Raw genomic sequence first — 14,267 nt, 5'->3', positions numbered from 1 at the left:
AAGATGTTTTTCAGGCTTCCCCAACAGCTATCACATTCCAGAAGGCTTTCCTGATACGTTAATCGTAGAGTGACTTACCATAAATACTACTGTTACCAACTCCAGTTGCACTCCCTCAGATTTTTGTGATTTGTTATCAGGTTATGCCTCTCACGTGTTTTAGTTCAAAGACATCTCCAAACTTAACTCCTATTATGTGAGGTGTTTAAAGGGTTATATGAATGAAAACAATAATGAGAATACAGAAAGTACCTGTACAACTGGTTTTATCCAAGTCGTAGTTCTGGAATTGTGATCTATGTAATATGACCTCCCTTTTTCATCTTGTCTTTCTTCCCAGCCTGGCGGTAATCCAGATGAAGTAGGCAGTAACTAAATATTAATGATAACAGAAGAAAAAAAACAGTTAGGAAAACTATGAAACTGACTATGAAAAGGCTTTCCTCTGCCAAATTAAAAAATCAATAATTAACAAGATCCATGATTTTCCATGGACTGGAAAATTAGAAAAGTAGTATCTAAATCCTCACTGAAATATCAAGTGACAGAGTTATTTTATTTATTTACTTTTAATTCAAGCCTCTCATCCAAAAGGATTAAAAGGACCAGTTTATATATCTGCTTTAGACATGGCTGATCTACTACTTCTGGCTAGGAACTCATAATTTTGCAGCATCACCATGAAAATGTAACATAAGGACAGTGGTATAGCCTTTATTATAAAAGCAAATGATTTCAAAAACAGTATTTCATGGGAGAATCATTTCCCTCTGCAAGCTCTATCCATGCATTAAGTGATGTTAACCTGAAAACACGAAGTTGGAAGGTGGAAGCTTTACAATTGAACTCCAGTCCTGCTAGACTTTCATAACTGCAATTTTATCAGGAGAGCTGCCAGGAGCCCATTATACACAGCTAAAATAAAACGTTCTACATTCTCCAACTTCTGTGTTACACAAGCCTCTGATCAGTATAAATGTTATGAACAAATGTTTTTGGATGATGACGTACCACTGGATGTGCAGGCTGCTCTTCAAGTCTGTATGTCTGCAGACTACCTCTTCTGCTGGAATGGTTCTTGAAGTAGCAGAGAAGAATATCAGCTATTATTGCAGTTTTAAGGACAACAGCAAACTGTAAACTATGATTATCAGACTTTGAACTGTTACAGTTTTCATCTTGAAAACATCATTTGTTTTGAAACTGCTGTTTCAACACTGCTAGTAACACTGCTCACAGCATCTACTGTAACTTCAAAGAAAATTAATACAGAGACTCGAAAAAGCTCTGAAAACCCTAACAATAGGTATTTTGGCATTTAAAGCATCAGTTATTTGCTACCAGTTATATTACAATTGAATTTACAATATAGAACTCACCACATTATTTTATCAGTGGACTACAGCCTATGACACATCAGAGCCAACAAAGTTTTCAGAGCGCAGTTTAAATAAGACATGAAAGACTGAGATAACAGCTTTCCAAAAGAGGTGGTTCAATTACTACAGTTTGCATAAGCAGCCATATTTCTGCCTAGAGCTACTTTTTATATCTCATCTGCTATTGCAATTAAGCAACTGTATTTCATCCTCCTCCAGAAGTTTCAAGATTACTTGAAGTACTGTTCTCCACATTCCCATGCACCCTCCTAGAATATTTCAGAGAAAACTGATTTTGCAGGCTTTTTGTTTGTTTGTTTTATTGCTTGTTTGGATTTTTTTGAGTGGTGGAGACAAGGGGATGCAAGATTGTTGTTCTAGCTGGCTGTTACAAATAACTTGAACGTCTGCTTCCTCCTTCACATAGGCTACCCACCAAGCAAACAGAAATAATGGTTTTCTTGGTATCCATAGGATGCTGAATATGTAAGTCTTGTGGCTCTCACTTCACTATTTCCAGAAACACTTAAGATGTCTTTGTAAAATCTTATAAAAACACAAGCAATTTACCTTTAAGTCACACTTGGAATGGCAACCTCAGCATCACAAAAGCTGATAATTTCATTTAAATACATCTTATGCATCATATGGCCTGGGTCACCCCTACAGGCTTTCCTCAATGGATAGCGGATTTCTCAAGTCATATATTTATACGTATCAGTTTACAAGGCCCTTTGTGAAGGTCAGGTTTCACAAGACAGCTAAGCTTATTTAATTGCTTGCTGCCACCAAAAAGACTCACTCATTGCTGTGCACTCCAGCTGTTTTCCCCTTGCTGGTATAGCATTTTTCAGACAACCTAGGGTGCTCTTTCAACTTGCTAAAACAGCAGAAATCAGTGTTGAGGAGAAAAAGCAGACAGTTTTCTGCTGGGTTAGTCAGCTGAACAGACCTGCAGGAAGTCAGACAGATTTCATAACCGGTGCAGGATTTTAGAGCTGTATGAGTGAAGCCTCTTTTTTATTGCTGTGTAATCATCAAGTTTACTCAGCCCAAATCATAAAACCTTATTCCAATATTTGCAACGAAAAATGAGTTATCTTTAAACTTGTCCTAACAGAAGAAGTTACCAGTATGGAACTATTCCCCTAGAAATAAACACTCGGGATGATTACAGACAGCCTTCTTCATCTGTGCTTTTCAGCACTACTCAGATCAGCATGATGCTGGAATAAAAGGTAGACTTAGTCTGAAGAATAGTTAACACAAGCCTCAGACTCAGGTAGAAATTTCTGTTCTATACAATTAAAGTGGGAAATATTAAAATGTTTGCTTAGATGGGCTTCTATAGTAAAATTACTCTTAAATTCTCAACATTTGAGATGAAATTAAAAATATAACAGCTAAAACAAAGTATTTATTAATACAAGTTTAACAATGAGAAAAAATAACTTACAGTGTAGGCTGCTGACTGGCCAGTAGCTGAACTTCCAGAGGTAGTAAGTCTGGTATTCAGCTCTTCTGCAAGATGAGTCTGTATATCAGAACTGTTCTGTGGTAGAGGTATTTGAGGGTTCTCATTGCTATACAATGTTGCCTCATCTTCAGTTATAATTTCCCAGCTCTTTAAAAAGAAACAAGAAAAAATATTTTAAAGTATATATATATATATATACACAGAGAGAGAGAGAGAGAACATATAGTATATATATATAAAAATAGTTTTAAGTTATGAATACTTAAAATAAGCTTTTTGATTAGAGGTGAAAGCCTACATGCATTCCAGAAATATTTACATGTGGTTTTTACCTCAGGAGAATCCCTGCTGTCCAGGTTTTCTGTATCCTCTGATATCTGCCGCCGATGAGTGAACGCATGCTGGGCCTCCAACTGCATGTTACCAATATCTGCTACAGCTACATTGTCCCTATTGGAAAAAAAAAAAAAAAAAAACACCTATATTACAGTCATGTTTTATCTTTCAATGACAAAAAATACACCTTACAGTTGTTTTGGATGGAGAAAGTGAAGCAGTCACAAGCAATACAATTAATGTGAACAGTAAAATTAAATAACCAGACAGCATTTCAAGTATTATTTTTGTAATTCATGTGCTAAGGGACAAAATTTCTGGTCTAAAAAAAAAAAAAAAACCAACAAAACAGCAAGGTAAATATAGAGTCACTGCTGGGAAGGAAGAACCAGTCTTAGAGCTGAAAAATAATCTCCTCTGCATTACTGTATCATCTCTTACAACTACAAGCAGTTTCAATTTGAACATAAGCTTCCAGAGAGTAGGAAAGGTGTTTTGTAGTTAAATGGACCAGTAGTCAATGACCAAGACATATGGGCTTGGATGTTCAGATGTGGAAAGGTCTCAGATCTAACTCTCAAGGCATGGATTTTCTAGCTCTTCCTGCTTTCAGTGCAACTAGAGAAAATTGAAAACTAATATAAGGGTCGAATCTTCAAGCCAAAAGACATACTGTGCAGTTGGTCTTTTCCACTGTGTTCTTCTGAATTCATGATTGACATAATAGGTCCTGCCAAGGATGTCCTGTCTTTCTTCCCAGCCTGAAGGCAGTGGAGGAGATTCCTGCTGCTGCTGTTGTGGCTGGTTAGAAGCATCCGGTTGGTCCAATAAAATCCACCCAGGCTAAGAGACACAATATTAACTACTTTTAATTTGCATTATCAAAGTGAAAAAGTATGCCAAATTATTAAATCATCACCTTTTTAAGGTACAGTTCTACTTTATCTTAAACCACTAAGATTGGCTCTCAGTTTTGTTGCATTTCTTAAGAAATGAGAGGACAGACTTGTGCACGAATCACTTTAATCTCAAACTCAAGTTCTTGAAATGTAATAACAAAAAGATATATGGAAACGCGGCAATGCAGCATAAGAACAAAACTGAAGTCTAATGTACATTTTCCTTCTTATGGAAAAGAACAACAACAATACACTCCTTCAGATAGAAAAACTATTTTACACTGACACACAGCTGCACAGCAAGACATAAGCAATCAGATCAAACTGGCTTGTTTCTAAAAATAATTTTAGTGATTTCTAACATTCATTTCATGATTAATACCCTTAGTAGCCAAAGACCAATGTTTGCTAGGTTTCTCAGCAAAAAATATGCATTTTCCCACCTCCAATTCCTCGGCCTGTTCTGTGGTTTCTTCTTCAGATCCATTGCTTTTAGGTAAGTAAGTCATCTTTAATCTAAGGTGACCTTTAACTCTTGATTTATGGCTGTAGAGGAGAAAAAGCATTCTTACCGTACGCTTGTGAAGTTGTTACAAAATTCAAAGCTAAATAAGTCCAGCTGGAGGATTATTTTGAAGTTTCTCCACATAAACTCCACTTCTTACAGTTTGAATTAACCAAGTTCTATAATGGTATCAGGTTTAAGACTTGTGAACGCACCCTAAAGCGCTAAAAATCTAAAATCAAGCGATGTAAAGTTCTTCACATTACCTCTTCTGCTAACAATGTGGCTGAGAAGGATCTTTACAACCCATATCTAGAAAGCATTACATGAAAAAACACCGCATTTTACGAATTTTATCTCCATTGCTCTACATTGCTGATCTAGGTTTAAAATCTACGTTTCAACAACAAATATGAAATGTGTAACACCAAAATCAATACTGAAGTGTTACGTATTTTATAACTGCTTGTTTTCCTAACAGGGCTTTTCAAGTGTGAGCAGCTTTTCAGTTTTAGCTTCGTTATGTAATTAAAGTCATATGAAACAGTTCATGAGAAACAGGCAAACAACAGACATCTTTTAAAGGAAGGGAGGAAACAATTTCAATTTGAAAAAGAATTCAAACAAATGCTGACTTTAGCAGAACCGCAAATATTTTGCTCCTTTGAAATTCAAGTTTCTGAGATGAAAACATGAAAATGCAGGCAATAGTTATATACACACAACTAGTTATATAATTGAATTGTTTGGATATGAAAGTTACAATTCTTATGTGGTGTTTACTAACCTTCTTGGATGAAGAACAAAATCCCTAAAGGTATATGGTCTCTCCATACTTGGATGTTCTGTCTGGAATAAGAGAAGTTTTTTCAAGCAGTTTGTATCATTGAACGTTTGTTGCTTAGGAAAACTATCAGAAATTTTAAATCAGTTTCTTAAAGCCCGCGTAGCTTCTTAAATTTGAATTACGTGTTCAGTGAAAGCTCTGGCAATCAATGCCAACTTCTATCGTAGGAAGAAAGTTAATTCCCCAGTTCAAGGGAAAAAAAGAACAACGAACCTTTTCAGTGTGTAAAATATACATACATACACGTTACAGTTTCTAAAGCACAGGCATAGGGAAAAATAACTGTTCAGCCTGAAAATGGTCGTTTCTCAATTTACACATTCAAAAGATCTGCCATAACTTTTTCCCCCTTGCTTTGGTATTTTTCAAATATTCTTATGCAGAACAGATATGAAAAGCTTCAGGTTTTGGCAAAAATGAAAGTCTTTAAAAAAATCACAGAGGAATCCACTCCTGAGAACATCTCCTCTGATTTGTGAAAGTGAAGTTGCTCAACAGAAAGAAGCACAGAAACAAACAGACATGATTTTATATTTACAAATATATATCCTGGGTACAAGTACAGAAATGCACGTGAAGGACCATTACAGAAAAATATACTTGTTTTTTTCTGGTTAACAAATATTTATCATTCAGCTACTGTTCTGCAACTCCTACAAAAGCAGTTAACTTCTTACCATACTGTGTGTTTAGGAACATTTGGAAATCCCTTTTTCAAGTCAAAATGGATTTTGCTTTCTCAGCTGTTTGTGAATTCTGGGATGGAACTCTAGGCTCTTGTTAATACATTTTAACCATTTCCAAAAGTACTGTACAAGACAAAAAATTGCACTTGTTTGTAGAATTTTTAATTAAAAACGTCAGATGATGCAATTCCATAATGGTACTTTCAAAAAAATGTCTAAAAAATGTCCATATTTGATTGGGAAGAAGCCAAAAGTTCCAGGATATCAGGTTAGCCATCATTACATCAAAGACTTTTGATTTTATTTTAAAAAGGCCTCTGTCTTTGTCATGGAAGAATGGCATCTTTCATGGAAATTTAAGGTAATTAAACTTTGCTGAATATCTACTGTACTGAATCTCAGAAAGAAAAATGCTATCTTATATAGCTGACATTTCAAGGTAAGTATTAAAATAAATCCTTCTCTGAAAGTAAAATGGAATTAAGCTGCCATTTTATTTATTTATTTATTTTATCCCTGCCCAACATAACACAGTAAATGCTGTGGAATTACATGAGAGGAAAAAAAAGAAAAAGGAGAAAATAAATGTTTTTTAATCATGCTTCTTATTTTTCAAAAACAAGAATTGCTTTGGATTCAATACCAGGTTAGCCTTTGATTAATTAATTTTGGTTTTGGGATGATAAAATTAGTATCTGTTCACTATCTTACTATAGAGAGGAGTTAATCTCGTAATATGCCCATGATTATCAGCCCTTCTTAGTCATGAGCAGTCTGCATTCACACAGTATCAAGGAAAATGAAATGGGAATCAAAACTACATGCAATAATGAATTTATAATATAAACTCACTTCATTTATCCAAAAATAATTTTATTTGTCGACTATATATTTACTTTTGTAAATAAAAGGTTGTTTCAACAACAACAAAAAAAATCCACTTATGTTTGGGCCAATGCAGCACAGTAGATTTAGATGGCAAAAACAAGTAATTAGGAACCACAAAGATGGAAACAAAGGGGACAGGGAGATGCTGACTTTCGAGGAAGGCAGGAAAATGAATGTGAAAATACCCAAGTGAGACTATATAGTTCTGGCTAAAGGTACTGCACCAGTAACCCCAGAAGACTGAGGCTGCTGCCAGCTTCCCAGTGGGCAGGAAGAGACAGGTTTCCCTGGAGGGACATCATAGCCACGTGTCCCTGAGCAGGGCGCCGTGACCTCACATCCCGCCTACAGCAGGAAGCAGGACAGGTCTGGGACTACTCTGAGCGCGGTCTTACCAGAACGAAGGGAGGAAACTGGTCTTGGAAAGGTTTTGCCACAGTTGTTATCCTGCCTTTAAATCAGTTGCTGATAAAACTGTTAGTACGCTCTAACATTTTGAAATCTCTCAAAAAAAAAAAAAAAAGGAAAGACTTACTTATTTCAGCATTCTTGGTGATTTTCCCTGAAAACTAACAATGTGCTTTGCAAAAGGAATGCAAAAATGTACAGATGTACAGAACAAGGCTAGTTCTGTTTTCCACTTATTTTCTTGTGCATTTGTTTGTGGGAATAAGAACTAATAGAAAAAAAAAATTATGTAACATTCAAAGCAACAAAAAGACTTCAAACAAAATATTAAGAAATATGATAATTATTCTAATCTCTTCTTGTCTTTAGGACAGCTTAAAATCTTTCCTCTTGATTTTTGAGAACGCTACAAGCACTTCTAACTCTTATAGCAGCAGAAATCAATATCTACATACATGTTAAACTACATTTTTTGGATCAACACCAGCAGTAAATAAAAACACAATGGGAGAATTCAATCACTTACATCATCGGTATGGTTTACTTCCTTAGGTGACTAAAACAGAATCCCTTTTCTTTTTCACATTAATACAAAACAAAAGAACAAAATACCAACCGGTAACTGATAAAGGGGAATATCCACTTGCCCAAGAAAATCATCTCGAGTCTAGAAAAAACATGAAGAAAAAGCACAAAAAATTTAAAGTCACAGTGTTTTAGAAACAATGCTTCAAACCCGTGATACCATAGTAAAGCTTTTTAAGATCTTCAAGACAGAGTTGAAGCACAGACAAGGAAACTTTCCGCATAGAACAAGTTCTGACCGATGTGGTACCTGAGCCTTGGACAGTCTTGTCTTCCACAAAATAAATGACATTTGACAGAGCTATGGAATATTTAAATATTATTATTATTTAAAATCACATGGACTACTGCTAATCAACAGAAGGGAGTCGTTCAGTCACGACTGAGGCCGTCAGCATCCCCAACAGAAACACTGTCTTAAAGGGCAGAAAGTAAAGATGCTTCCATTAGCTATTCCAGTAAAACAGTTGTCATGATATATGCTTAAACAACTGAACATTTATCACGAAATAACACAGAATTCTTTACAGACCTGTCTGCCAGGAATGCCCGAAATCGGTATGAACTTAGGCAGAATGTCTAACATAAGCACCTATTAAATTATTTCTCACTTCAAAATAATACAGCTAACTGTCAAAAGTAAGAGGAAGTAAGAGTAAGTTTCATCTGCGATAAGTGCTTTGGAACTTGCAGCAATTCCAGCTGTCCCACGCCCGCCAGCAGGAGCCTGAAATACGGCATCTGCCTTATCCCATCCGACATGCCTGCTGACATCTGAAAGTGCACAAAAATTCATTGTATCTATGAAAAATACCACTGGCCTACACTCTCCGCAGAGTTTAGCTTTAACATGAAAAATCTGTGAGAGCCTATCCTGACTTAGGATGTCTCTTCAGATGCCCTAATTATAAACAGACTATGAATGCAGCTTCACCACCTCTCTCCAGCCTATTCTTTAGCATAATTTAGGCATGGACAACAACATACGGAATTATTCTGTGGTTTACTGCTGATCATTGATTTTTCACTTCTACAGAAATTAGGACTTTAAGTGGGTCGCTTCAGCAGTGCCCAACAGTCATGCCAACAGTCCCAGTGCTTCACCTGACTTCCCATTGGATTACAGAAGCATAGGTTGAGTTGTTTCAAGTCCACTTACGACTTGAAACCTTCACAAACCTTCATAAAGGCAGGAAAATGTATCACATGGGTCATTGAACACAAATACACACCACTGCCTGTGTGCTAAAATCAAAAGGGCGTGAAATATTTAAAATTGTTAAAGTTTTTGCACAGACAGACTGGCAATTGTGAAAGTCCTTGACACTGCAGCCTGCACAGTCCCTGGATGTTTCACCTCCCTGATTATTTTTCTTTAAACAGATAACAGAAGTTTCAGTGGCTGCTCTTTCCTAAAATCTGTTGGTGTACCACAGGCTTTTATTCAAATTCACAATCTAAGGACTTTTATGGTCTTCTTCCATAAGTTTCCATTACCAGCTTCCATATTTCATTGAAATATATTCCCTTCACCTCAAGGCAAAGCTGTGCATTTCACCTCTCTTCTAGCATGGCTATATTTTTAGTTTTCCAGATGCTAAAATTCCCACTCAATTCTACTCAATCTTTTTTGTCTTACTGACAGCATTCTCTATTCGAACCCCTCTGACTCTAAAGGATATAGGCCTTCAAGCAGATATTTCTCCCTCAACAATCCTGGTACCTTTTTTCCCTAGGTCTGTCATCCCAGGTTTGTCCATTTCACCTTTAAATTGTAAATAAATATGGGAAAAGTGCCTCACATTTGTATGAGTTAATTGACAACGCTAACTTAAACTCTAATTTTTGTACCTCCAAAAAGCACGATGTGCAACTGGACTGCAGAGCTCATCATACTGTAATATGCCGGAAACGTACAGATACATAACCTTAAATTAAACTTAGAGCATGTGTGTCTTGTGTTCAGATTCCAAGGAAAAAAAAAACCTACTCACAAATAAAACAAAACAAAAACTCCCCCCCCTTCCCCTCTCCCCCCAAAAAGGCACCATTTTTTTTTTTTAGCTCACAAACTGGTTTGGGATAGAAAGCTACAACAGGTTTTCATATCGGAAGAGTCAGAAGCTTCCCTGACCTAGTAAAGGAAAAGTTTCTGCATTATTACAGACCACAAGCTTCTGGAAAAAATATGGCTATCATTTCTGCCTATGAGGTTCTTTTTAAAATGGCACAGCACATACCTTAGACACGTTAAAAGGCTTAGTATTTGTAAAGTTCTTGGCAATCCTCAAGTGGAACATGCCTTTCAAATAAATTACTGGAATGTGGGACAAACGTCTGCTGCGTTTTAGAAAACCTCAGAACATTGTGTTTGTTACCAGCATAATTTTAGTACGTGCTCCTGTTATTCACTTTATTATTCTGCTGTCTCTCCTGCTATTTTTAGTAGAGCTAGCCTCGATAACCAACCTTTAACAGTACTTTCTCCTCCAGCCAGCGAGTAAAATCCTCCAGCCGAGATTTTTGTTGACCTCCAAACTAATACATAGATCAGATAGCAGGAATGCTGCTTAGCAGTGTGCCTCGCTCCGACAAGCTGACTAACTGCCTTCAAAGAAGTGCCAAAGAAGCTCTGAAACAGACGTCGCACACATTAACAATTAAATGCCAGTGGAGCTGAAACTGTTTGCATCTCTGTTTCATGACAGCAGACATCGCAGTTCCTTTAGCAAAGACAAGTGGGTCAGTTGTTCTTGTCATCTTGTAACTTCTTGACAGCCAGAGAAGTCAAACTTTCTGCTTGCCAAACCATAAGTGCATAAACCTTTATTAATGATATAGTACACTCACAAAGAGGCCTTTTATTTTACTGATTCAGTGGTTTAGTCTATAGAAAGTTATTAAAAACACACGAGGACAGACAGCTGCTGTATCCAACATGTTTAAAGAACTCCAGTGCAATGCAAAAGCGAGTGCTCAGAAGGGTACAAACACTGAAAAAGTAACCCAGACATACCTGAATTCCAAAACTCATTCTCATCTACTTTATAAATGTATACCTAATCAGCCTTAGCAGTTATGAATAAACCACTAAAAGACATGCTTATCTGAGTATAACAGCATCATCACACTGAGTCACACATTAAAGAGCAGTACTTAGAACACTACCCAAAATTAATCAAGTTCGAGTAGATAAAACTGACTTTAATGCTGTTTGGATTCATCACAGTACCAGTTGAAACAGCTCTTGCACAGATGTTGAAAGAACATCTTTTCTCTACCATATTCTCTTTTGTGACTACGCTTTTTTGTTGTTAGTGCATGAAGTAGATCCTAAGTATATTCCCAGTCCTTTTCTGAACAAACAGCCAACTAGTTGTACATGAGGTTGGTCTTCAGGCACAATTCTACAGCTGTATAGGAAAAGGAGAAAGCATACAGCTCTTATTTGATGGAATATAAAGTATTGATTCAAACTGAAAAAACAAACAGTGATCCAGACTATCACTGCTTAAGAAAACAAGAGTTCAACAGATCTCTTATAAAACCAACATTCTTCTTGCTTAAACACCCAAACACCAATGTTAGTTACAAGCTTGTTGAGAATGAAAAGAATAAAACCCAACCCAACCCAACCAAAATTTTCCTGGGCTATACTAACAACTTCAAGTGTTTTTCTTTTTGTGCTGCACTGAGTATATTATTTGGCTCTCTAAAACTCTAAATCAGGAGAGTTGAGCTTTTTTTCCTTCCACAAAATACTGCCAGCACACACCATTCATCGTAGGAAAACAGCAAAATTGAATTATCATGTTAAGATCTAACCAAGTTCATGGATTCTAAATGCAGTGTTTTTTCTAACTTCCAAAGCCATACATACCTCGTTGCACAGAATTCATTAAAGTCTCAGACTCCTGTGTTTTTCGTGTCAAAGGTAAACAGCAAGGGGAGTTTTTTTTTTTAAATAAGAAATGTAAGCATTTCTTTTTAATTGGCATTAATGATCAAATACAATTGACAGCTACTGAGATAAAAGTGGAGAAAACACCTAGTGTTAGAGAGATGGTTATTACACGAGATATGCTCCTGTAGGACCTTCAACCCGGCTGGCTGCTTCCAGAGGAAGGTGTCAGCGTAACATGCTTCAGCAGTTTTACCATCTGTTTAACAGACAGCATTTGAAATGACACAAGTTATTTTCACTAATTCCCCCTCACTTCTGAAGATATTTTCAGAAAATTCCTGCTCTACAAAGACCAGAGCAAAAATATCATGTTTCTTCACTTATACCTTATACCTCTTACAGAGAATCGGTATGTTATGGGTAGATACATTTAAAGTCCATATTTAGCCTACAGCGATTTTAAAGCACCATTCGCATATTACTCCATTTAGTGTTTGCTACTTGAAGAATTTGAGCTTACACACTCATTAACAAAGCAATTTAAGATAGGTTTGGTGTTATTTGGCACTTGAGATCTCATTTTCACGTAGGCCACAGGATGATAATTTGTTGTCTTGTATAACCAAAGTATACTTAGGTACCAGAGAGAACAAGTCAAAAGTTAGTAAAGGGTGTGTTTTATTCATCAGGAATTTGAGTTCTCTTGATTTTATGGACAGATGTGCCAAATAAGCTACTATATAAAAAGCAGGAGTATTAGATTTTATAAAAAGTCAAGAGCCAATTCAAATTTGGCCTCCTCTGTTAAACCAGTCAACACTTCAAAAATTATATTAAAAAATAATAATCAGAAAATTGTACCAAACATTTGCTTAGTTACTACTTTGATAAGCTGTTTCCAATATCAAGACAGTTAACTTTATTACAGTATAAAAACAAAACTTTTGCATCTACTTGTGAGAGCTTTTGTGCCAAGTCTTATGACTTCAGTTAAGGTTTGAGAAACAAACTCTTGTACTACCAGTTCCAGCTGCACTTTTTTACCTCGACTAATTAACACCATAAAGGTTAAAACACTCAAAAAAAATGTAAAACCCTACCAAATGTTTAAATGGATGTGTAATTTTCTCCCAGAGAAACAGATCAAACCAGATGTGACAGATGTTAATGCACTCATCCAAGGGACTTAATACACAGTCAATTTTTTCTTTTTTTGTTATTCAGAGCATGAAATAGGATGAAAATAAAACCAATAATTTGACTCTAAGAAGCCAACAGTCAACTGGAGCATCTGCATCAGTCTCACTCCTGGGAAGTTTATTAGGTGCAATACAGCATCACACAGATGCACAGCTGGACTGAGCCTGGAAGCTGCACGGCCGCTCTTTGCAGGCCTAGGCTGGAAAATCTAGAACAGTCATCAAGACATATGAGGACCTACAGCAGGGATGGATGCAGGCTGAATGGTCTCAGGCTACTCCAAAAGTAGATTAGCAGGTTTCAAAAAAATTTCTTTTCCTTGCTTAAGTCCACTGCTTGCAGCTGCTGATGATCCAAACTGAACAGCAGCACTAGCTCAGGGGCTCCCATCAGCCTGCACCACAGAGTGCCACTGCCAACTGCTGCTGATCGAAGCCTAAACCTACTGCCCATCCTGAACAAAGACCACAGGTGGCATGGCTAGAGCAGAATATACTGGTTTGACTTAAGCTGCTATGCTATGTGCAAGTTACTAAACTGACCTGCATGAACTCACCATGGATGCCTCAATCTCTGTAACAGAAGGCAATGACTACACAGACAACCCAATCTTCCTACAAGAGCAGTGTGACAACTTACTTCAGATAAGCTCAACATTTCTTACTAGTGTTACTCAATGCTTCCCACAGTAACATTGCCTTCAATAACCTGTAATTTGCCAGATGGTAACTACATTGGATTTATTAATCATAAGTTAAATATTTGTGCCAAATTTAACTTATAAATAATATAGTAATGAACAACAAGTAGCTAAGGTAGAAACTATTTGAAAAGTACTCTTCTTAGTAAGTTCTGGAACTTCTCTTTTGAAATGCCCTGTGCTCTCATGTCACTGAACAAGGCCTTCCCCCTTACACCTCGAAAATCACAGACTGCCAGAGAAGCCAGACAGGTCTAGCAAAATGTTCAATTTCTTCCCATACGCCTGTTCTTCAGTAGCTGTACTGCTGCATTTACATTTCAGTATCACAGAATCACAGGGATTGGAACGGACCTCAAAAGATCATCTACTCCAATCCCCTTGCTGGAGCTGGAACAATATGTCCTATCTTCAATGGCTCCAATTAAAGCTTGCATATGTTTTCAGCCAGAA

The 14,267-nt window shown here is 36.7% G+C and overlaps 1 protein-coding gene across 4 annotated transcripts in view; it reads right to left on the bottom strand.

Moving 5' to 3' along the window:
* NEDD4 (NEDD4 E3 ubiquitin protein ligase) overlaps positions 1 to 14,267 on the bottom strand; it is a 50,221-nt gene that overhangs the window by 15,299 nt on the left and 20,655 nt on the right. For all 4 annotated transcript variants that reach the window (XM_015291880.4, XM_015291881.4, XM_046899258.1 and 1 more), the window contains 8 exons: positions 8,042 to 8,092; positions 5,384 to 5,445; positions 4,535 to 4,637; positions 3,866 to 4,035; positions 3,189 to 3,306; positions 2,836 to 3,003; positions 1,012 to 1,077; positions 253 to 372 (listed from right to left, as the gene is read on the bottom strand). In XM_015291880.4, coding sequence (XP_015147366.3) covers positions 253 to 372; positions 1,012 to 1,077; positions 2,836 to 3,003; positions 3,189 to 3,306; positions 3,866 to 4,035; positions 4,535 to 4,637; positions 5,384 to 5,445; positions 8,042 to 8,092 — 858 coding nt within the window. The remainder of the gene's footprint in view (positions 1 to 252; positions 373 to 1,011; positions 1,078 to 2,835; positions 3,004 to 3,188; positions 3,307 to 3,865; positions 4,036 to 4,534; positions 4,638 to 5,383; positions 5,446 to 8,041; positions 8,093 to 14,267) is intronic.

The sequence above is a fragment of the Gallus gallus genome, chromosome 10 (assembly GCF_016699485.2).
Source record: "Gallus gallus isolate bGalGal1 chromosome 10, bGalGal1.mat.broiler.GRCg7b, whole genome shotgun sequence".
NCBI classification, from domain to species: domain Eukaryota; kingdom Metazoa; phylum Chordata; class Aves; order Galliformes; family Phasianidae; genus Gallus; species Gallus gallus.
The sequence above is the reverse complement of the archived record's forward strand: the minus strand, read 5'-3'. Positions and strand labels throughout refer to the sequence as shown.